The sequence below is a fragment of the Anarhichas minor genome, unplaced genomic scaffold (genome assembly GCF_050575085.1).
Source record: "Anarhichas minor isolate MPS153535 unplaced genomic scaffold, ASM5057508v1 ptg000051l, whole genome shotgun sequence".
Classification (NCBI taxonomy): Eukaryota; Metazoa; Chordata; class Actinopteri; order Perciformes; family Anarhichadidae; genus Anarhichas; species Anarhichas minor.
The window spans coordinates 4,879,900-4,905,595 of NW_027466497.1; the positions used below are offsets into that span (position 1 = coordinate 4,879,900).

The 25,696-nt window shown below is 40.6% G+C and overlaps 1 protein-coding gene across 1 annotated transcript in view; it reads right to left on the reverse strand.

Annotated features, from left to right (window-relative positions):
• Positions 1 to 20,134, reverse strand: part of fam135b (family with sequence similarity 135 member B) — a 32,217-nt gene extending 12,083 nt beyond the window's left edge. The window contains exons 1-7 of the mRNA XM_076075243.1: positions 20,058 to 20,134; positions 16,385 to 16,464; positions 9,111 to 9,250; positions 5,455 to 5,525; positions 4,555 to 4,728; positions 3,356 to 3,482; positions 155 to 314 (exon numbers count right to left, since the gene is read on the reverse strand). Coding sequence (XP_075931358.1) covers positions 155 to 314; positions 3,356 to 3,482; positions 4,555 to 4,728; positions 5,455 to 5,525; positions 9,111 to 9,250; positions 16,385 to 16,464; positions 20,058 to 20,134 — 829 coding nt within the window. The remainder of the gene's footprint in view (positions 1 to 154; positions 315 to 3,355; positions 3,483 to 4,554; positions 4,729 to 5,454; positions 5,526 to 9,110; positions 9,251 to 16,384; positions 16,465 to 20,057) is intronic.
• Positions 20,135 to 25,696: the final 5,562 nt, after the last annotated feature.

Below are 25,696 nucleotides of genomic sequence, written 5' to 3' on the forward strand. Positions count from 1 at the left end.
CCTGAATGAAATGTGAACATCAAGAACAAAGAAAAGGGTTGTTTGATGATGAAAACTACACTGCTCCCCAATGATTCCCAATAGACCGTGTCTTCTTTTCTAAATTTGAAGACCAGAAATAAAAGTTTGAATACTGAGCTTTGCATATGGTCACCTGAGTCTAGTGGAGTCTGCTGTAGCTGTGGGATTTCCTTCATCAGTGCGGAGTGGTAAGTGTGCAGGCCCTTGTGTGCGACCAGCAGGAGGCGACAGAGCCGCCGGTGCCACGTATGAGCTCTCTGCAGGCTGTTTTCACTGGGCAAATAAAAGCTCCCCTGCAGAGACACAGAGGAAATGTCAGATGCTATGTAGGTCACTAGTCACAGAAACCTCTCAGAAAACAGCCTGCCTTAATAATGGACATGTACACATACTTGACATTTATAGTTCAAGTATACAGCTGCAACAGTTGCACAGGCTTGTCTCTGACCTTGTGATAAAAGGAGTGTGTTTCTGAATGGGAATTACTTGGAAGATCAAATACAATGTTCGGGACAAATGGACCCTAAACACAGCTTGCTGCGAGCTATAAAAGCAGATCAATACCTGCACGTGGCCTTGGGCGGATGTAACGCATCCCTGTTATAACCTTTAAGATCACAAGTATAGGAAGTTGACACAGAATTCAAGGCGCCAATGTTCGTCCAGGGCTTGATATAAAAGAAACAAATAGCCTAGTGAATGTAAAGCATATAAAAACTGAAAACCATACAATAAAACATTCAATGAGGTACACAACTGAAGGAAGCAAGCAGCTTGATGAGTAACATTTAATGAAAAAGACAAGAAAAATAATTCTGTAGCTCAAGTACAACCCCCCCCTGCTTTTGAGTGCTGATATGAGCTGTAATAAGGACCGTGTTTCCAGTAGATGGCTCTCTAACAGCGCAGTAGAAGAATTAAGTGAATTTCAACATTGCAATTTTCAATATGCATTGAGTGTAACACTGGTCCAAACAGCTGCAAATCACCAAGGCCTTGATACTATAATCATATCTCTTATTTATCTTCCAAAAGATCTAATGGTCTGCTACCCAAACAGCTATCATTGCACACACCAGGCGTCAGAGTGTGGAGCCAGGGAGCCTTGGATGTGACCAGTGACTGCCCTTGTCTGCTGGTCCCTGCTCCAAGGTGACATCACCTCATGGCTGTGATGTTTCAGCCGCGCCAGTGCGGCTCAGAGCTTTGAAAGGCATGTGATGCATGAGTAACTGGGGATGTACTGCAATTTGCCCCTAGCGAGTAAAGTCTCCGGCCCTATCATCATACCTGTGTGCTCTCTGTAATTGCAGCAGTGCAGTACAGCCGAACCAGGAAGGAACATCTGTATGTTTACTTTCATAATTCTTCTTACCCTTTATAGAGGCCTGCCTGGATCAGTCTGCGAGCGAGGGGCAGTGAAAAATAGCTATTTTTCAGTATCAAACTAGTAATTATCCTAAAATCATAGTTTATCTGTGCGCTGTAAATGTCTCGGATGTGCTTTAGTTGTGTGTCACCTGACATGAGAATTTCTGCTTTTGTTTGCTGCTGTTGATGCAACTTTTCCAAGTTGCATCGAGTCAGTGTGTTTAGACGCATAGATACCAGTATCTATGTGTCGAATCACTGCTGCTGTCAAAGGCGTTTTGTACAGGTAGACAAAGGATAATATATGTTTGACATGATTTATGTGTGTTTATCTTCAGAAACATGATTTATTTACACTAACAAACCCAAGATTCTCAGCCGTCTCACTTCTAACAGCACCATGTTTCTCTTAAAATATCCTTTCCTACCACAGAGGGAACGTTGTCCTTCCTTTAGAGATGTAACAGCATATGTCAATGGATATCTACAACATGTGATTTTGTTTTTCAGAAATAACAACATAACACTTAAGGGAAATGCTGCGGTGTTAAGGGGGAAAGTGCTGAAAACGTTGTGTAGCCGCAGGTAAAGAGCTCTAAATAAATAAAGGTGAAGGAGGAGGCGGCATGCTGTGTAGATTTCACCTGCAGCTATGAAGTACGTGGCGCTTGCAAGCAGAACTCATTACTGTGATCAAACGAAGCCCCCCTGCTTGGCTAAACGCAGAGCTTATTAAAGTTCCCAGCTAGGGGTGGGAGTAAAAACCAGGAGGTGTGTGGGGGGAGGGGGCGGGGGCGCTCATTAAGATTTACAATGTAGACACAGGGACCTGAGAGATGCATGTTTAAAAGGACAGAAAAAATGGAACCGACTGTTTTACAACTGTACACGACTTGGAATAATTGGCAAGCATAAGAGAGAACTATAGAGATAATGGCGACATTTTTTCTCCACATAGATTTTTCTGTGAGAACAAAGTACATAAAGTATTCAAAGCTTGATTAGAATTGGTGTGCAGTATGGGTTTGGGACATGCCATATTTTCCTGCAACGCAATGCAGAAATGGAATGGAGGAGCTGCTCATAGCTGCAAAAACAAATAAATCAAACTGTGGATAGCTAAGTCAAACTATCCCAGAAAACTGTATTAAAAAAGGGTTAATACACAGAGCAGTTCTAAAGTCGCAGTTCAACATCTGATAGCACTTCTATGGAAGTAAGTAAGCAGTTTATTGTAAAAGAATAGTTTGATATTTTGAGATAATACCATGTCTGGCTCTGCCTTCATATCCAGCAAACAGACACGGTTAGTGTAGCTTAATATAACTGTATTTTCAGGTGCTGAAAGGGTCATGAAATAATTTAGTTCCTATAAAGTTAGACATATACTGTATTATCATGATTAATGATGACGATAACTAATTCCGTGATCAAGTATGTAAATGTAAATGGGCACAAAGGCATTTCTAGTGAGAGCTGCTAACACTTCCAGATGCTAAGCCTGGAGCCTGCATGCCTAGGCAGGTGGGTTAATCAGATATTATTAAAAGCCACGGTGCAGCGCAGTAATAATCCCTGTGTTGGCCTCTGGTCTGCACCAGACTGCACGGAGCCCCAACAAATGACAGAATCTGGGGGGACAGACAGGTTCAGGATTAGTAATCCAGATCAGAATGACTCCCCGCTCAGCTCTTGGGCTGAATCCTGTTGCTTCTGGGTGACATGCCAAACCAAATCACACCTAAATCCATCGGCTTCTGTCCCTAAACCGAGATCACGTCAATATTATATGATTACGTCATCGCTTGACATTCAGCTACTTGCTCACAAAAAAAAAGGGAACAACCAGCAGAACAGAGACTGGCTCATTATCGGGCTGTTTTCAGCTTTGTGAGACAGAACGGGTTTTGACTGTCTGTGACTTTCTATTTGAACGCAGCTGAACAGCTAAAGGTTAACATACCTCAGAGATGACAGGCTTGCAGTAGCCAGCTCCGAACACAAGGTTCTCTACCGACATGGCAGATGGGTCGCTCGGGCTCTCTGGCGAGCCCTTCCCCAGCCAAGAGCCCTTCCCTGTACGTGCAAAGCTGTAGAGAGAACAGGCAGGACACATGCAGGGACAAACCATGAGTGTGTGTGTGAATACAGATGAGCTGAGAGACGGGGGCTGCTACTGTTCCAATCAATCAGGTGCTGCAGTAATCTATGTAATGCATGGCTTGAGACTGAGTCTATGATATTGGCGGTTGAATTCATCAGATACGTGTTTGGAAATCTATTCCTTCAAGCAGCTAATGGATACACTTGTGAATGCCAAAACAAATAGGGAAGAGGAAAAATATGTTATAGCGGTTCATTCACTGGAGTTCTTCTTCTTCTTCAGTATGACCAGCTCTACAATTCAATATTGTATCGACAAGAAAGACTTATTTCCCATTGACCATTCACTGAAATGATGCAGTTGTCCAATCATTGCTTAGGAGCTATGCGTGGCAGGCCTGTCAAGCTTTAGATGTCTTTATTAGTTGAAGGCCTTTAAACAGTTTGGAAGGTTTTAGCTTTACCAAAAGTTATAATGCAAAAGTGTTAGGAATGGGTTTAACAGCATCTACCTGCTCTAACACGAGCGGCTATTATTAGGATGTCTGGGTAACTTACAACCTGACCGAGCATTACTTCCAAGGCCAACATGCTCGTCATTAACTAACTAGGATACTGCTACAGTTTACATTTGAAATAAACTCTTTTTTTCCAAGATTACACATGAACTAATAATAATACTTAATATTTTAGTAATATTACACTGTGTTTGAGACAGACCTGGTTTCTATCAGAGTTTAAATTAACGTTGGCGGCTCTTTCCAACGAATTCAGCTGTTTCACAAGCAACACAGCTGCTTTTGTCTACCTCTGTCTGAAATCGAGGACTCAATGTTTTAAAGATAACAACAAATTTAAAGTGGTAAATCTGTTACTGTCGTCACTCTAAACTGGATATGTGCCATGTCAGATTGGGAAGCTTGACAGGCATAGCAACAATGACTTAGGAGGACAGGATTTGACGGTTTGAGATCCTGAGATCAGATACCAGAAGGGTCTTTCTGCTCTGTGTGAATTCAAAGACCATTAAATGCAAATGTTTGCCCCTGTGAACTCTACCTGATTAGCGGCTGATGTAAGGCAACCAGTGAAGCATGTATGGAGACAGAAATGACGGACAAGTGGAAGTAGTCAAACATGACAGGGACGTGGTGGTGGAGGCCTCTCCGTGGGTGGAAGTGGAGGCTGAGGGTCCGACTGCTGATCAAGGGGACAGTCGCCATCTCTGCAAGCCTGAGGAATGGGAAGAGAGGGACACATGTTACACTCGCACACAAATGACAAATATTTTTGACATACCATTAAAAGGGGTAATCTGCAGAATTCTTGTTTTTGGTATTTTCCCCATCTTTAGTGCCCCCTCCAGTCCACCAATACTCTAACATTATTATTAAGGACCTGTAGCCTATATTGACCCTGCAGCTATAAAAGAAAGAGTTGGAGAGAAAGAGTCTGAATCTTGACTGGAATTGTAATAGAGACCTAGTAGACATTCTACAGTTATACAGACTCCAAAAAAAGCAGCTAGTGTTAATGCTATAACACAAGGGGCTCTATAACTCCTGTCCTGTGTAGTGTTGACAAGTACTACACTCACACAACTATGACAAAAACGCTGAATTAACAGTTCAAACACAAAACTTGACAATACTTATCACTAATATGCAGCTGCAGGCCAATGAAAAGGCCCAACAAAAATAGTGCCTTTAAATAAACTTACCATTTATTCTTTTATTTGTCCCAAGAAGATAAATCACAGTAATCGTGTATTGCTAGAACAGAAGTTGTGATCAGGTGCTTAAAGAGATGGCTATGAGCCAAAAGACATAATAGCCCTTATTCCTGCCTAGTTTGCATTCTTGCTCTTGCATAAAAGCTGCACAAGGGGAAAGTGTAGTTTTCTCTCCCTTTTAAAAACACACACACAAACACATATTTCCAAATTGCTTAAAAACCTACTGTTGCTCATTGTCGGTGAAGTGAAGGTCCAGCTTCAGCTGAAAGTCCACCTCACTTAAGGCCTCCTCCACCTGCAAAACATTGGTACAGTACGGTTGTTAATGCATGAACATTATCGGAACAAGGTGACATGGAGGGGGGGGTGACAAAATCATGAAAATACCACATGGAAACTTAAATTGTCAAGTAACCTCATGAAAACGAGACAAGCACTGCTACAAAGGTGTCCCGTATTAGCTTGAATGCAAGTTTATACATTCGTTATTTGTGAGTTTTTCGACAATAGACAACAAATTGAGGTGCAAAGGGAAGAGATCCTTTCTGCTCAAGAAATCTGCAAAATGCTTAATGGCATGGGAAACAGTCACAAAAAGTATGATTGCATAATAGAGGAAGGTCCAATGCTTGTTGACAATGATCCCCTCAAACATAGATTCGGATTGTCATTCAAACTAGGTGTTTTTTTGTTGTTGATATGATCAACACAATAATTGTTCATATTGCAATCTAAACCAGCAAGACAAGAATGCCAATATTGGATTCTGTGAAAACCTCTAGTATGTTCTTCCAATGCCAGTAAATAAAGTTCAACTATAGTGTTTTTATGGCTGGAGAAAGATTGTGCTGATGGCAATTATGATGGTGCATGTAGCAGCTGCGCCCGGTAGCTCCTGAAGTTTGCTAGAATTTGTTGTATTTTCTGGAGCTCATATATGACAGAATACACTCATCAAAGAGGCGAGAAGCAGACGTGGGTATTGGATTCCTTCGTGAGGAGCGCACAGTGAGAAGATCACCGTCCACGGCTAAACACCCAACCAGACCTGCAGGACCAAACGCCACCGAAAGCGGAGTGAAAAGTGAGGAGAGCTGAGATGGAAGCTAAGCTAACCCAGCTAGGACCAAAGGCTATTCCACCACCAGGCTCAAGCTGCACTTGACGGGGATCCCAGGAGAGCGCAGGACTCCGGGTGAGACTGATGAGACGGACTCCTCAGTTATGCATGGTGCTAAAACATAGTCAAAGTTGATGGATGGTGTTTCGTAAAATCTTGAATGTGAAGATGTTGGCAATATTGCCCAGAGAATTGTTTTGTTACATCTCCCATGTGTGGTACATTAGAAAAGGATCTGGTGACTGTGAAGGCCATAGCATATGATTCATACCATCTTTATATGCATCAAACAATCCAATGGGCCTTTGTAACCTGCATAGAAGCATCTGAATGTTTTGTTTCTAAACTCATTTACACAGATTTGTCCAACATGAGTCAATGAAGAGGACCAGTGATCAGAGGTGACCAATGAGGATACGATGGACATTTCCACTATACACAGTATGGTGAAGATGAATACTGCTATGTGGCTTAGAACCTAATGTGACCGGCCTTGTTTGCAATGCTGATTTAGTTCTTTTTGATGACGTTTTATGTTCTCTGTGTGATCTTCAACCTGATGTAAGTTGAACAGAATTGAATCGCTCTCATGATCAAAGAGCCATAGAATACCATGGTTTATGGAAATACAGAGAACCTATTTGAATTTGAAAAACAAAGTAGAGACATAAAGGGTATGAGCAAACTACAAAGGCGGTGCCATGAATGGAGTCTTTTTGAAGATTGAACAACTGCGTCGCTAATTATAATAACAGCACAGTTCTTCCTCTCGTTCTCCTTGCGTTTGTTTTTAAAAAGTACATGCACACTGCACAGCAAACATACGATTCTTTGCAGTCTCTTCCTTTATCGATGCTCTGATTAATCAAGTGTACATGCGGGTGTACACAGGGGAAATGAGGGGCTATTTTTGTCTGTGCTATCTGCAGCTGTGAGCGGCAGATAACCTCCGGAAGGTTAATGAGCCGTGAGCCTTCGGGAGAGCTTACAGCTGAAATCTGATATGCCTTAAAGCTCCGCCGTCTCCACACCTCCACGTGGAAGTCTATGTTTAATGAAATCTTCTAAAATTAGGATTGGGCAGTCATGTGAGACAGACTATCCACATTCTGACTGGAGCGGGGATCTTGCCACAGTAATCGAGGCATCCATACTGTAGACATGTCAGAGAGCAGCTGAGCGACGGTGCAGGGTAATGTCACGGTTTGAGCTACGGCTATCATATGGATGATTAGCTTCGAGCTGCGGGGCCATCTTAACTCCCTTCACATCCCGGCCTCCAGACTGTCACAGCTGATCAATTTGAGCTGCGGTGGCTCCCAACAACATAAAACAGGCAGAGTGGCTTTTCGGGGTCGTGCCCATGGTGAAACCGTAAAGGACAGTACATCAATAACTGTCTGGCAGGTTTACACGCCTGATCATTTCAACGGAACATGGGAGCAGTCTGGGGCAAAGGCAATTTACATTTGTCTGTCAATTAAAGCACATTATTTCCAAGAGGCAAGTTGTTGACCTCAATAATCCTCATACTGTTTCTGTGTCTGGAATGGTTAGCGCTGAATTATTTTCAAAAAGAAGATTAACTTTATCTAAACGTTGTAGCTTTAGAGACAGAGTTGGAGAATTAATACAATGTAATTTTGGTTGTCGGGGCCACACTTATCCCTCTTGGGGCCCTGAACACTATTTTGTATTAAGGGGTAAAAACTCAAGCCAATCATTTTACCATTTTTCCAAAACCACTGATATCTCTGGTTTAAAATAAAAATAAAAACTGCAACTGGATACGCCAGAGAAAGGATGGGCAGGTCCAGTCATTGCTCGGGCCTTTACACCCACCATGTTAGTAATTCATATTTCTTCCCTTCAAGGCCGGAGGGCTTCACTGGTGGGAAAGGCTCACCAACTGATCATCACTTTGCTTGCGCCTCTATTTAATACAGTTTCTGCCCTTTCCTAAGGGAGGAGCTATGCAGTGTTTGTGAGGCACAACAATCAATAGCTTCAGTCTGGGGGTCAGACTCTGAAACCCAGACTGAAGCTTGAAAGATAAATGAGAGGGGCTGCAAGACGATTAACGGGACAGAGGAGAGACAAGAACTTTTTTTTTACCTGGTAATCCCATATTTTCCAGACTTCTAAAATATTAAAAACCATGCCGAGGAAACATCACTCTTAGGTTGAACACAATCACTGTAGTTACACGTATTTATATTTATATATTTATACGCACATGAACGTAACCCCAAGCGTTATTAAGCCGCCTTCGTCAACAGCTGTATCGTGTAAAATTGATGTATCTGTTCTGCTAAATACATAGCAATGTACAAGAGATTCAGCAAGCTTGCAACAATGGAAGACTACTGATCAAAAGCAGTCACTTGCTGACATTTCATGCCACTTTTAGCAAATGACAGAGCATTATTACTATTCTATTATTCAGCATAATTATATGACTTCTTCATAACAAAGTTATGTTAGATTTCTGCTTTAATTAACATGCTTAAATATCTGTTGTTTGTGTCAGATGGTAGTGGAGACCAACAGTGGATGATAAAGCCCATTAATTAATGGCCATTTAATTCAACTATCATACAGCTGTTTTTACTGTAATTATCTGTTATGCATTTTAGAGCTACTGATAAAATGCTAGCAGCCAAATGCCATTCTCCATTCTATCTTTCTCAACAGGAAGTGTGTGTGTGTGTGTGTGTGTGTGTATGTATGTGTACAGAAAATGTCACCAGCATGACTCACCCTTTCTCCGTCTAATAGCAGATGGACTTTGAAGATCATACAGTCATTCACCGTAATCTCTTCATTCCTGTAAAGGATCTGAAATATCCGACTGAACACGGTGCCGTCGTAAACCCCCGCAGAGCTGAAGCTGCATTCTCCTGATGTGGGACACACCATCATGCACAATTAACACAAACAGCAATCAGTCTGTTGCTACAACAGTATTACTTGTTGAGATTTTACAATACAAAACAAACATGATTATTCTTTTTGTATCTTCCTACCCTAACTTATTTCTCTATTTCATTTCTCTATTTAGGTTTCACTCATTCATATTATGCAATATGCAAAACTGTATGAGAAATGATTTCACTGACATTAAAATGTTAAAAAATGGAATACACTGCTTTTCATAAACCAAAATAAATGTAGGCCTTTCGTTTGGCAAATGCTTCCCCTGATAGATGCAGTGTGTGCTCAGATTTGTGAATATGTACCCAGATTGCATAATGAGACTTGCGAATGTGTGACCTGACATTTTGCAAATGTTTACTGTGATTGGTGAGGGATCTGAGTGTGTATATTCAGATCTGGAAATGTGCTAAGATTTGTGAATATGTGTTTTAGCATTTCAGTCGTAGCTCACGATACTTCTAACTCAGATTCAATGTCCCTGCACCCTCAAGTTACTGAACCATCTAGACACCATAGCACCATATACATAGAACAAGTTATCACTGTTTGCTTACTAAATGTCCGTGCAAACAAGAAAGTGGGTAGTTATCAAACATGCATACATACACGTTCTACACATTGAACAATGATAAATCGAACCTATGATACACCTATCTGCTTGTGCATGGTCAGTCATGTTCCTCTCAAAGTCCTAGCAACCTGAACGTTTTGGGAAGTACACTTATTCTCTTTCTTGCTGGGAGTATATGAGGTGGTGGATACCAGTCTCATATGTGTCCGTCAAATAAAAAGCTACAGCCAGTGTCCTGTTAACTTAGCTTAGCATAAAGACGAAGCAGGGGGAAACAGATATGTGTTACAATTGCCAACATCTCCCGTGTTGCAGCCTGGCTCTCCTGCTGTCCAGCTGCGAGCAGTGACAAGTCTTTGAACTCCCCTGTTGAGGTTGTGCTCTTTTTCAGTCTCGGTCTTACTCTCCCTCTCTCTGCAGGCCTCCTCCAGATAATGCTGCTACTACTTGCAGCCCCAGCCAGGATGATGGATGTGTGGAAGCGTGACATGGTGAATGTGTGACAGAGACAGCGGCAGCCCTCTGGGTATGAAGGATGTGACTTTGATATTATTGTTTTTCACATGTCTTCCTTGTGTGTGTTTGGGTTTCCCACCCGCTGTCTACAGACACACAAGTTTGGTGGATTAGAGAACAGTAAACTTCGCAGGAATTAACATAAATTATTGACCAGTGAAGGACTTGTGATTTCCCCCCAGGTGCTCCTGTGCTGGGTGGCCCTTCAGTGTGGCCAAAGGGACTAAATCAATGAAGTGTAGCTGCTGCATTTGCCCTTGCTACTTTCACACACTCACACACACACTGTACTTCCTTTGAATGCCAGTTTGTTTTACGAGATTGATTAAACGTTAAATCATGTGCAGAGTGTGTAGAAGTGATAAGACCCTGATGAGAAAGCTGCAGTGCTGAGATCTCGGCTTTGACATTGATAGCAATGTTGTTGCATAGAAGGGGAGAGCAGCACCTGAGCTATACAAGGCAGTCCAATACAACAGCCATCCTTCGGGTCTACTTTTGTAAATATTACAATGTTAGAATTTAGTTGAGATGGAAATGTGGTAATTTAAACTTTTGAGACTGTTTGAGTTGATGTTTCATTGAATTACTTGAAAGGCCCGAAACAGTATGGAACCCTGTAGAAACTGAAGGAAGTATCTCAAATTCATTTGTGAGAGGCTATGCGTGCTACAAAAATAACGATACTTAGCACACACTTCAGAAGTGCCTAAAAATATATATCTGATATGGGTCCTGGCCTTGTGTATGGCAAATTGGCTCAGCCCTCCTAACAGTTTTCAAAGTAAAAGCCCCCACCTTTAAATTTCGTGAAGAAGTGTTAAATTTGGGAGGCATTTCTAACATGTCCAGACTTCTGAAAAGTGAAGCCAATGAGTAAGGTGCCTTCAATTGTTCTTCTCTCTAATAGTCAGGAGAGGGCAACTCCTCTGGTCGCCAAAAAAGTATGAGAAAATGACCCTACTTGATGTATTACCTCAGTTAACATTTTAAACACGAGTTCATGGTCTCAATTGCAAGTTTCATGGCAGATGTGTGATTGTCCATGAAACAGAAAGATGTTGTAACTCGACTGTACATTGTCCAATCTGCCCCAAATGTGCTTGATAAGAGCCGAGACCTGAGAACATCTACATGCCCATATTGACTCACAGTCAGAGCGTCACCTCTTGGCAACAGGAAGTCAACCCCATGTGACAAATATCATCTGATTAACATAACATTTACTGTGTGTGGTCTACACATATGCAGCATCATAATGTATAATTAGTGTATCTTCTAGTGCCATGGAAATATTTGCAATGTTTAATATTATGTCCACGCTCTTCTTGTTCTCATTGGACATCAATGTATTTAGAATTCATTTTAGTAATTCCATTCATGTTTACAGTGAATTAAAAACAACACATCAAACCACACAGTTCTGACATTTTATACCGCAGTTCTCACAGGTTTTGGGAAGTTATCACATCCCACACATTTAAACCGGCTGAAATTCCCTCAAGCATTAGCCACAGTGAGTCTGTGCAGAAAATAAATGTAGTTTTATAAACTTTGTTCAGGAACAGGGCCACGTCCAGAACACAGCTCATTTCCTCTGCACAGAGTATTTAAGCACAACGAACCCGTTCACTTCCTCTTCGACTCTTGTCTTCACATCCCTCCCCCCCAACCCCGTTTTGGTCCTCCTATATTTCTCTCTCCCTCTCTCTCTCTCTCTCTCTCTCTCTCTCTCTCTCTCTCTCTCTCGCAGGATTACAGGAACAACAGGGGACTCTGTACTGCCAGAGCTTCTGAAGAGACAAGCCCCACTCTACAGTCTCCGTTCCCGCCAGCCACCGGACATCAACGGTCCCCCTTCGATCGCCTAAACTCCTTCCTACAAACCCTCCTCTTCTTCTTCCTTACATCCCTTCATCTCTTCATCCCTACCCTACATCCCTTCATCCCTCTACCCTACATCCCTTCATTCCTCTACCCCTACCCCTACCCTACATCCCTCTACCTCGACCCCTACCCCTCATCCCTTCATCTCTGCATCCCTACCCCACATCCCATCATCCCTCTACCCTACTCCCTTTCATCCCTCTACCCTATATCCATTCATCCCTCGACCCCTTCCGCTTCTTGAATCTAACAATCATTCCACTATGCAATAAACCTCTCTAAACTCATACTGTTATTGGTGTGGTCCTTGTTAGTGAATAAGCTTACAGCCTCTGGTGCTCTACATCTGCTGTGTGTCTGCTCGTCACTCCCTATCCTATAAACCTAAAAACACAAAACTCTCAACGCAGGATTGCTCTTCATGATACTAATATGAGGAGGTATCTTAATCTCTTAGTCCGTGCGTAGGAGTCACCTTAAACAACAATCCAATTCTCCCTGTTCACACTGGCCATGTTTTTGTTGGTGAATCACAGTCATTAAATGCTTCAGTTGAGTGTGTGGCAGGATCCTTCTCACACAATGCATCTGTCTGAGGGGCAAAGACAATTGAAATGTCAAGCATACACTTTTACAGAGAACACAGTGAATGATGATTTCCTGTGTCTGTGTATGATAAATGTATTTCCTCTTGCCGGCCGGAGAGCTGGCTGGTGCATTGATGCTCAGGATTCAGTCTGTGAGGTGTACATGACCTTGTGGAAGGAGCTGCAGAGGGGAGGGCTGCAGCTCCTTCCAATTACCATAAGAATATGATGTTCCTGTAATGCACACATGCTGCAGTTTTCCTTATTTGCCAAATATACTTTTGCCTAGGAACATATAGGATTGCAGTCGGTGGATTAGATATAGGCTGCATTGCTTTGGAGCATATGTGACCTTGTTTATAGAGTTGACAAACAGCGGAAGATAGGATTATAAAATCTGCAAGAGGAATATAGTGATACATATTGTACATATATAATTATTGTACAAAACAATTTTACATTTCTGTTTATGTATGACATTTTAAAAAAGACATACAATGTCTTAATTAGTCAACGTTTGAGTAACATGTTGCCACATACAGTTGGGAGGTGTGTTTCTTCTACTTTCCACAGAGCCAGGCAAGCTGTTCCACCTGCTCCCAGTCTTTATGCTAAGCTAGGCTAAACATGCCCTGATTTCAGCGCAAATCTAAACCTGCATTAATTGATTCTTTAGCAGCAAAAAACAAACTGCAAACACACCACTGGAATATTATCATCTTTATGGGGAACCTTTTAGTAAACTGTTCCTTTTTTCACTTTGGCAATAAAAGATAAAGTTGATCAGTTTCTGCCCAGTCATGTATCGGGCCTCCTGATGAGTCCAATATGTATTCTCCTATTAGCTCTGTTTTGGTCTCCACCAACTTGCAATGGAAAAAAATTACTCTTGGCAGTTAAATGTTCCACTATGTTCACCGGCTACATGAGTTGTCTGGTAGTTTATTACTAATGGACCTTTATCCAGACATAAAGTCCCTGTTGCATCAGAGCACAAAGAAAGCCAATTAGTTTATTTCATGAAATATGTAATTACTTAGGTTATGTTTAGAAGAAGAGATAACATTACACATTACAAAGTGTTTATTAAATACCTTTATGCTAGATATTTGCTTGTGCTGCTGACTCACTCAAGGTTAGTTTCCTTCACATTAGGCTGGACAATTAAAAAAATCTGGTAAAATCAATAAATAGAGTATATTATGTTAACTGAAACCGGTTTGTCTGTTAATGTATTGATGCAATGTACAGTAAGAAAACTGAACAGTTTTACCGAAGCCTCTTCCAGCTGGACGATGCTCTCCGTTCTATTCCTCACCTGAAATCATGTTAGTCTGCACCTTCAGGATATAGACGCTAAAAATAGACTCCTGAGAGCAGGCTTGCTGAACTGCTATTTTTATCATTCCCATTGTAATCTATTCATATTTTGTATATTTAGGATTCCTCTCTATCCATTAACTACCTAATGAGGCAATGGAAATCCCTGTCACTGTGTTTCTGGAGAAACACTTCAAATTACATAAATCACTGGCACACCTCAGACTGGGACACATCGCCTTCACAATCAGCCATGTCCTTGCCACCACACACAAACACACAGACCACACGTTGGTTCTGATGTGAGAACATTTAAACGGACGCATTATCTCCCTTTACCTTAACCATAGGAGCTACATCTATCCTAAATGTCCTCAAAAGAATAGTAGTCTGTCAGGAATAGGTCCTCACAAGCACAGCCAGATCAAGCACACACACACACACACACACACGGCGCTCGAGTCATGACAAGCTAAAAATAGCCATTATTACTGCAAATCAGTATTGCCAGAGCACTGCGTCACAACCTATGAATACAAAAGAGGACACAACATGTGAGGAATCTTTTATGGTGGAAACCCTCCGCAAGTGATTGTATTTATGAATTAATGTATAATGCACAGAGCATTAAGTGAAGTGCTGTTTGTATTCCCATTTATCTTGTTGGTTGCATGTTTTGTCGCTGGTTAAGTACAGTATTTTAATTAAGAAACAAACCTTTGGCGGAGGATTTTGCAAATTATATTTAGTTACATGTAAATATTATTGCCATAAATGTACGTATTATGTTATTCATTTTCTTTGAAGAACAGCATTTTAAGATTAGCCGTTCTATTGTGTTTTATGTTGCAGTGAAAAGACCCTGCTTTTAGCCTCCTCTGTCAAAAATAAATAGTCTTTCCAACATTTGGTTTTGGAAGATATGAGCGACGCAAGAGTTTCTGCAGCGTGAGTCAGTCTTAACCCAAAAACAGCCAAATGTCTTAAAACACTGAGACAAGGTAGAGCCATACAGACACCACTCTCTGGTGAAGAGCTTCAGTAGCTGAGACAATGGCATAAACAGAGCTTCACTTACTGCTCACAGTTAATTGTAAAAAAATCGATTCGGTTATTTTTTTATTCTGGGCTTTTACCCACAATAAATATGAATTGGTGCATTTCAAGGTAAATTCGTTACGGCTCAATAAGCAGATGTTGAAATATGTGGTTGTTTTATTTTCCTCTGGCATCTGTGGATTGCCCTGTTTTAAGAAAAGCCTTATTTTGATTCCACAGATCTAAAAAACACAGCCAAGATATGAAGGCACGGATCTGTGAGATTACTATAATCCAGAGAAGGTAGAAAATGTCAATATTCCACATACTTTAAAACGATGCTCACTAGTTCCAAGAGCACTCCCTGTGCTACCATGTACTTTAACACAGAACACAGTGTTAACAACAACTGTTTTCACACACACTTCAAAGACAAGCATAGACAACACTATGTGTGTAATAATGCAGACGTAAACTGTGGTCATGAAAAGATTTCCTGTGTCAGGTGAGATTTTCTCACACTCCCCTTTGGATATGGATCACTGTGGCTGAAACACAGCCGGTTCAAACAGGATCTTAACTTTTAAGTCAAGCTAAGTCAAGCTATTTTGCCTTTATGACTTATACACAACTGTTTACATAAACAAATGACTGAATGAGCCGACAGGGCACAGGTCCAGGGCCCCAAGTGGTCATGGGGCCCTGGACCAGAGTCTCAGTATCAGGTGACACTTAACACTTCTTGTTGGAAAGTCAATCAAAACATTCAAAACAACTACTATATGACTCAAAATGACTGCAAAAAGACAATAAACAACCACAAAAAGATGCAAAACAACCTCAATAAAATGCAAAAATATGCTAAACAACCACAAAAAAAAGACAAAATGACTGCAACAAGATAAATATTTGGCCACAAAGAGATGCAAAATGACAAGAAAGATACACAAAATAACTACAAAGAGACAGAAAACGACTGCAAAAAGATGAAAATGTCCATAGAGGCAGGAAAACAAAATACAAACAGGGCAGCAAAGTTTGATTACTGAAAACTAATATAACAAATTGAGATCGTATCTGCAGACGAGAATAAGGATAGTGTAGTCTGACTGGTAAAATCGATGCGATACCTAGAAATGTAGTGTGTGTGATGTAAACTTCACTTCCCCTCACAGTACCTGTATTGTCTTGTGTTGTCACTATCAACCTGTGGGGCACTCGAGGTGAGACCTTCAGCCCGGCACGTACCTGGTAGAACCTGTGGTAGAGGATACAAACATAACAGTCAGCCTAAAACTGCACTAAATAAATGCACATACTGATGTCTCCACATGGCCTGGGGGTATCAAGAAAATATACAATGTGAGTAGTAAACAGTGTTCTCCATCATGTCTTATAGCATGGCAAGAGAGAGGGAAAAGGTTACTTGAGTCCAGTTTTTCTAATACCAGGGTATTTACACTCAATGCTATTTAACAAATGTTGTACATTTCAGATTGAAGATGAGTCACCTGCTGTGGGTGTATGAATTTCTCACTGATGAATTGAATGTGTGCCAGTGGGCTAGTGTTCCAGTAAATTCATTCTCAGGGTCGGAGGCTTGACTTAGAAAATGTTGAACTAGTAGTTCTTAAAATATTACACATTTAAACTTAAAGCCTGTTTTCAGATATGCTTTTCTTGTTAAACAAACTGTTTCAAAACACAGGGACTTATGTCTTGGTGAAAAATCTATTTGTTGGCTCGTTCAAATGTAAAAAGTGTCATCTCTAGATGGAATACAGGATGCTCTGTATTAGTTTGTTGCACTTATTGTATTCGTATTAGTTTGTTTCTGCGCTGTACTGTTGCTCTGGTTTGTGCTCTTAGATGCTTGTTTAAAAAAGGAGATGCACGTATGACTTCTGGTGACTAGCAGTTCTCTTGAATACTTACGTTGAATACACTTATTGTAAGTCGCTTTGGATAAAAGCGTCTGCTAAATGACTGTAATGTGATGTAATGTAAATGCTCTGTTTTATGTAAAACGTGCAGCTTTCAAGCTTCAGAAGTACTCGTCATGTCATGGACCAGAATTTAACAATGTCATGTTAAACAAAATCAGCCATGAATTGTACACGTGTTGCTGAATTACTAAAGGATTACGGGCAAAATGGTTATTAATAATGGAAAAGACATAATAATGTACCTCTATTTAAAAGCTGTAAGGTATTGTATCAGATGTTGTTAGAATTCTACAGTACCAGCAAACACTTAACGATAAGACAAAAATGTATTGATCCCAGGAAATTATGTTATGACAGCTTCAAAAGTAATTCTATTCATAAGAAAAACAAATATCAGCACAGAGCAATGCAATGAAAAACAGAATAGAACGGTCTCACTGGCTTATGTAAGGATTATTTACATGTCAGACCAGGCAGCGATGGCAAACATGTCTTTGAAAAGGTCCCTTTGACAGTTTAAGTCAAAGCAGCTTTGTGTAAAAGCACATCTCAGCTCTCCGGGGACACATTGGCAATCCGAGAGACCAGAGCGTGGCTGTGAACACAGTCATCACATCGGCGTGTTAGCGACAGCGCCCCTTAAGATGGAAGCTTGACAGAGAGGAGCACGGGAAAGGTTTTGAAGGTTGATAAATAAATAAATAAATAAGGGGTGTTTATGGAACGAAATAGGTCAACTCAGTGGCCAGTAACTGGTCAGAAACTAATCCGCTACCTCTTACAGCGGAGGGTTTAGACTTGTGTGCTCAACGTTGAATCTTCAATAAACTACTGTATTATTTACTTCAGAAGAAACAGATCTCAGATACTCTTGGTATACATATATTTATATATATATAAATATAGATGTTGGAGGACAATCAAACCTTTACATTTTGTTTGCAAAATAAAGTTAAATAGAATAAGAAAATGCAGCTGGTTTCGTACTTCAAGTATCTGAAGCAATCAAAGTCTCTAACTGTGCCTCCATTAGTGAAAACTGAAAGTGTCATTGGCTTCGTTTGAATCAAATTAAATCAGTTCTTTCAATGCAATCAGTGTACAACTGGGCCCATCAAAGTGTACAGCTGCATGGTGCCCCAGTCTGGTTCAGGAATTTGTATTGATTTCAGTAATGACATTGATGCGTGGTGAGATGCACAGGTCACTAAACCATTCTTATTGCGCAGTGCTTCATCTTTACAAAGGGATCCAATTCTTTCTAGCATCCACAGGTCTGTTTTCCAAATCCCATGCTATTTCTTTTTACTTTCACTGACGCTGCATACAGCTGAGATAGTAAATACTGTTGCATGCAGTATTCTATTAAGACAAACTACGTTGTGATAAGATTGCACCTTAAACCTTTGACCCTGTTGGTCATATATCAGCTGCACAGAGGATTGTGGGTCGGAGGAGCCAGAACAGTATGCTGGCTTACATACCGTAAAATGGGAACGGATGCAGTGGGTACTGCATACTGGAGTCGACATACTACATGGGGACATAATAAATATTTTTCTGGTATACTTTATGGTACGGCAACTGGTAAAAACAAAGCTTTTAGTGCACTCAGCTGAAGGGATTACCATGATTAAGCTTTAGCGCAACCCTTCTGGAAAATCATTTTGATAAAGCTGGCATCCGATGAGAGGTTTTAATCTTCCTGCAGAAGCATCAGCAGGATAAACATTGCCCTTTTTATAGTCAGAGAATATTAGAAAAAAACTTGACTGAAAAAGTACACATTTTAATTGTACTTATTTTATTTACACGTATTATTCATATTCTCATTGGTAGAGCTCATTAGATTTAGATTTGTTGTTTCTGTGTTGTAATTTTAATGTTTTTTTATTACCATCCTCAGGTGAGCACTAGCCTACAAAAGCAGATGGAAAAGTTGTAATGCCTCCAGTTTTGGGGGCTGATTATTTTACCCCAAATAATAATTAAAACCTGCATTGTGAGGAAAATGCCGATGCTCCAATGATGTTCAGGTTGTGTGAAGAAAACACACAACACACAGCAACAGAGTGTGTTCCTTTAGATAATTCGTTTATAAAATATATATCTATATTTTATAGAGATTAAATGTAGGCTGTCTCTCTTTTTCTTGGTGTCGTCTACTATTGTGTTTTTTTTTTCATTTCTCTATCATGATTGAATTTAGCTGCTGCCTCATGTGGAGTAACAAACAAATGGTTCACAGACAAACTGAATTACCAAGATCTGATTTTATACAAATTGCTATTTTTATTTATTACAGATAATAGCTAAGAAACATTTAGCAAGTCGTTTAGCTTTAGCTAACACTAGTCTATCTCACATTTCCCCTGCTAGCTTTAACTACAGTTGTCTGTTAATGCAAAATGTATGCTACATGCTATTTTTACAGAAATCATACATTTTGATGGTATAATATTTGTATATGGTCAGGTAGATTCCAAAAAAGATGATTCTTGTCCCAACTCAATGTTGACCAAATATACTGTGTTTTGCCTTTTACAGTAGGTTAATCTGTTGTCTGCATGTTAATGACAGGCACATTCAACCCATGCTGATTTGTAAACCCACATCTCATTAAACCCCATGGTGTCCTGACATACATTTGCAGGGGATTATGGGTACTTCTCAGACATGTCTGACAACATCCAGCTCGGATAAAAGTTGTGGTTATACAAGTTATACAAGTTGTGGCTGTAAAGAATAAAACATGTTTAAAAAACAGATGAATATATAAAAGGTGTCCTTTGTCAGCATTCAGCACTAATATGCTCTGTGAGTTTGCCGAGTTGGCAGCAGAGAAGCCGGGTAATTTAATAAACAAATATCATGACTCTGGAAAAAATAAAATAAAATAGCTTACCCCCTTTGAAAGAGATCCACATTGTGAAACTTGTGCAACTCTACAGAAAACTCCAGTGTTCCCTGTACTTCAGACATGATATAATCCCACGCATCACCTGTCAAAAGAGAAGAAACACAATAAGCATAAGACAGAAACCACAGTGGAAGATGAGACACATGATGACATCTCTAAAACTAGCTCACAGTGTTCCTTTCTGTTTGCTGAGGTGATGTGACTCACACAGTCCAGTGTGAAGAACGGACTCATACACTCTCAAGACAGACACCTTCTGAATATTATCACCATCACCGTTAAACGTTTGAAATAATTAAATCATAGGGTGATGTTCATTTCGCCGAATAAATGCAGGTGCAGCTGCTCTCTTTGTTGTATCAGTCCTAATAAGGGATGATTTGAGGTCAGCTGCTATTCCTGTCAATGTCAGCCCTTAGGTACATTGTTTATTATTACCTGTATAATTAGGATTATGACTATGCACTGAATAGTTCTGCTGCTTCAATATGTTTCCCCTTTATCAGATATCAAATACCTGCAAAAGTGCCGATGATGTGTAATCTGCTTGTACATTTAAACTATTAGTCAAAAGCCTAATGTATACCAGAGCATTGTCTGTGGCTCATGCACACACAATTTATGGTGCAGGTTCCCATTTACACATAAAAAAGAATGATTTGTCAAATACAAAGTCTTCTGCCCATTGCTGGTATATTTACTTGTTGTGTGCTTTCAGTTGGGTTTAACCGAAAACCCGTCATGTGATCACACAGCACTGAAGCCCTTGATCGTGTTCAAGGAAACTCCTGTTATACAGGTACCTATACATCTAAACACATGACAATGACCTAAACAGCTGAAGAAGGCACACATACAGTTCTTATTATCCCTTATGATTAAGGGTTCAGCTTAGAGTTTCATTCATTTAGCAATGACAGAAATGGCTTGTATAAAATTTGAATTATTTAGCTCACTGAGATAACTGCAGGTGAATACCCTATACCTCTAATGCATCAGACCATTGAACATGCATGTGTCTTAAAGAACCTGATCAACATATCCCAGGCAATTGACACCCAAGTGAGCGATGTTTTCCATTAGCAGCTCAGTGAATCCACAGCACGTCCAAACATGACCCGTCCACATTCGGTGAAAACAAAGACGTGGACTCTGCAGCCTTCAGAGAAAGTACAGTGGAAACTGAGACGCAGTACAGACTGAGCTGTCACCAAACAAAAGAAGATGAAACACTGACACGCTTTACAGTGAAGTGTCTCAAATAACCGCTCATTGAAACACAATCCCCACCATGTGTGCTGTATTGAGGTAGTGTTTCCGTAATTGTTGAGAGTCATCTCGAGAGAGGACAGTGCACACATTGCTGTGAAACACCTTTTTGAAGTGCAACTTCACTTGTGCATTGCGACCAGTCATCAGCTCAGCAGGCTAAAAGCACAATACTGTTTCAGTCCACTTTCTTTAAGCCGTGAAGATGTATCTAGACAGGCTGATGTTATTTCACCTGAGCTCAGACACTGGGGTATTGTGAGAAGTTAATTTGCTGCTACTAAAATGCAAAAGTTACTGCTAATTACAGTTAACTCCAGTTTGCAGATATTATGTAAGTAGGCCCACCACCAGTCTTCCAACTGTGGCCTTTAGCTAGCTAGCTGATTAAGGTAACATGAGTGCCATTAATTTGTCGAAAAACAATGTCTCCGGGGTGACCTTTCAATGTTTTCAGCTAACTCAATTTAAAACAAGAATCCTGTAAAAGGAGTGTCTATTGTTTTTAACGGCTACATATGACATTGTGTTTAAAAACTGAGGCCAAAGCCACAAGTTCTAGGCAAAATGTCAGCATCCTTGAAAGTGCATTATTTAGCACACAGGAATAAAGAAACAGCATTGTTCTTGCATTGCAATGTAAAGTTAGCCTTTATTTTAAAGGAATAAGAGTCACATTTTTCCTCACCATAGTCATAAGACTAAGTAACTGTTTAGCTTCCTCGCTTACAACTTCACTCAAACATTAAAAGAGCAGAGTCTGGTGTTCGTGTCGCAAAGTGTTTTTTAGTTCTTTTAAAATCACGTTTATGACGTGTTTACATATTTGTCTTGGTTTCTGTACTTATTTTAAGCCCAACCATGATGTTCTTCCTAAACCTAACTTTGTGGTTTTGTTGCCTTAATGTTGAATTCTTGCTGTGGTGACAAATTACGTGCCACCACCAATTAAATGCGCTGTTAAGAGGTCATGGTCATTTCCCATATATCTGTGAGAGCACGTTGTACATTCGTGAGAATTTGTTCAAATCTAAATCGTGCTGTTTATTGAGTTTCTTTAGTTGAGGCCCCTACACCTCATGCATGCATGAGGTGTAGGGGCCTCAATACATGCATGCATGCATGCACCTCATACATACATGCATGCATGCATGCATGTACAAAAACTGGGATAAGAGTGTAGACCCCACCATTTCTGTTGACTTGCTGTGTTGCACCTGAGGTGAGTTACCGGTAGCACCCCTGGGCACTCCTCGGTGTAGTCTGCCTCCCCACCAGTTGCCTCAAATGATATCCCACCTTTTTGCTTAGTTTATGTTGGATAGGATATTTTAAAATATTAAAGATTGTGATGTAGTTTTAGAGATTCATGTCAGCCCTTTTTAGCTTGTAGTAACATATTATCTTTAATCCCTTATTGGTTTCAGTCATTTTCATTGACTCCCGTCACTGCAAGTTTGATTATTTTTGATTCCTTAAATTAAACCGTTGGTTCATTTTACAAAACACATGTCTCCTATCGGTCACGGATCTGTGTGCCTTATCAATTCTCAAAACAATATATTGCGGTTCTTTAAGCTTATATTTCCTGGGGTGTAATTCCCCAGGGGGCATTGTTGGTTCCCTCTCATTTTCCCCTTATGCAACACAACGCAATGCCATCTTCAAATGCCAAGCAGCCTACTCCTCTTACCAGCCAACAGCACACAGCTGATCGAGGAAGAATCAATTGTTTGTGTCTCAAATGTTTAATTTTGCAACTACAACTGTTTATTTTGCTCTGAATCAGTTGTGTCAAGTGAAGGATTGGATTTCCTTTCGCAAAGGGTGTTAGTCATTTTTCTGTCTGAGCTTTATTTGCCACGTACTGTGAGCAGAGAAATGTATTCCAGTGTGTCTTTCCAGCACCACAATTTAATTTGTGCGTCAAAGGTGTCCTCTCAGTTGGCAGTGAAACACTCTCCTCCACCTTGATGACCCAAGATGTATGATGAGAATCTTGCCAAGAAGGGCCAGTAAATCTTCATCTGCCTTCCAAAACCAGCAGTGGAGAGGAGAATAAAAAGGTGACGCATGAACAAAAAAAAAAACAAGCAGTGAAGCAGTCTTGAGAAACGGTTACCTACTCTAACGTAGCACGTTAGCGAGCCACTGCTACAAAAAGCCTGAAGAGACTAGAAATTAAACTTTTTTTGCCCCTTCTTGCTGACTCTGCATGTCTTGTCACATTGACACACTTGCAGCTCAAGAGTGTTCGCTCTCTGTGTGTCAGGTTGACCACAGATGACGGCCATCGCCATAATGCCGTGAGCCAATTGCAAGTGATTTGATGTGAGACGGGGAGACACTGGAGTATGTACAGCTTGTGATTTCTTCAGCGTTGATTAAGCTAGCCGAAGCTGCATCACTGCTTCCCTAATGCTCTGGGTTGCAATCCAACGTCTTATCTGTTATCTGCTGTCTCGGAGGTTAAAAAAAAAAAAAGAGCTGCTAGCCTCTCCTGTGATGTGTTAGGTAGGCAGTAAGGAGGAGAATGAACACTGTGTATTTCATTAAGTGGAGGCTCACAGTCAGGGGAGTTGGAACTTAATATACTTTCGTTCGCACCAAAACAATCTACAGTATAAGGCTCGAGCACACAGGCACTGTACACATCAATAAGTTAATCAAATCAGCGAGAAACGGATCAAAACACCCACGCTGACAGCTTCAAAGGCATACAGCTGTCGTACATCTACGTAGGATTTACTGTTTCCATTAACGACAATGATGATCATGATAATGACAAAACTTGTCAACTGTAGCATAAGACAATGTCTTTAAAGGGCATTTTCATATTGTCAATAAATCCCATAAAAAGACCGAAACTGAATATGTTCCTCTCTATTTGAGGCCCGTCTGTAGCACTAACCCCCTCAGATAATTCTTTCCTTCTAAAGATGCACAGTAATATTTGATTAAGCAATATTTCAATGTGTACCGTTCTCTAGAGTAGTATCATTGCTATAGTGGCCTTTCCCTTGGGTTGAAATGACATGTTTACCTGTAACTGTTCGTTTGGCTGCGCTGTAAACACATACATCCGTTGCTCTTATGTATATCTGATAAAGTAGCTGTTCAATGAGTGTTTTGCTGCCCCCAGAATTCTGGAACCTGTAGTATTAAACTCCACTTGACGATGCCACCCCAAACTACAGGTAAAATAGTTGTTAATCTGAAATCTTAAAGACTTTAAATGAACTATAAAGGTGTTGAATACGAGATTGGGTCCATTTCTGTTGCCTCTTAACATGACGACTGCTGAGCCGACAGCCTGCAGCTAACGATGCTCACAGCGCTATCAGTGTAGACACGATATTTAACTGAGGGAGGAATCAGAGGGTGGGTGCGGCGCGACGACGCTGTCAATGCTGACAACAGCCATATGAGCGTAAGGCGGTTGACTCATTTTCTCAGGCTGTAGTTGGCATGAAAGACTGCTGAACAATCGGAGTTGAATAGAAAACATACTAAACATGTGCCTGTTAACACTTTTAATCAATCAATTGATCAATACAAGTCATTGTCCTACAATACCAATGGTTTACCTAACTAGGGATTTCTGGAGGCCGTTCACCTTTCTATTGTTTTACAAATCCCTGTTAAAATGCATGTTGTGCTCAGTTAGCTGGACAATGCTGCCGTCCCCCACACAGACGACCCGTAGCTGAGACAATTCTCAGAAGTTGCTGCTTTTGCATTTTCACAAACTCTCTCGTTCTGATTTTCTCCTTGCAGCAAATCATTAAACACTAATCATTACAAACCGGCCAGCTGCTGTCTGATTACTATTTAATGCAGGCCACAAACATGCACACATATGCACATGCTGGCTTACTTGGAGAGCTGGAGTTTGCAGTAAATCTTCATCCTTTTAGAAAAAGTAAAACTCCTGGCTGCCCTTAAACTGCCCTCCTCTTCCCGCCACACCTGGTGGTGTCAGCTCAGTTTGGAACGCTGACTGACATCTCCAATCTCAATTTGGGGAAAATATAGAGGCAACACGTTCATAGTGACTGAATGTGGAATGAGCAGATTTTGCAGGCTACGTAGGAGTGTGATTGTAAGACAGTCATTGTGTGCCTTGACTGGGAGTTGCTGTATGTGTGCACAGATCAAAGGGCCGGAAATTAATCTCCGATATTGTTCCATTCATTAACGTTTAACTCTCTCTGCAGAGTACAATGACAGAAACGGGGCTATCACCAAATGAAGGCTCATGTGACAGAGGGCCAATGGGTTGCAGCACCTCCTTAGCAATGAAATAAAAATAATGAATGCGTGTTGAATTTCTGTCCAGGTTTTGAAGTATTTTG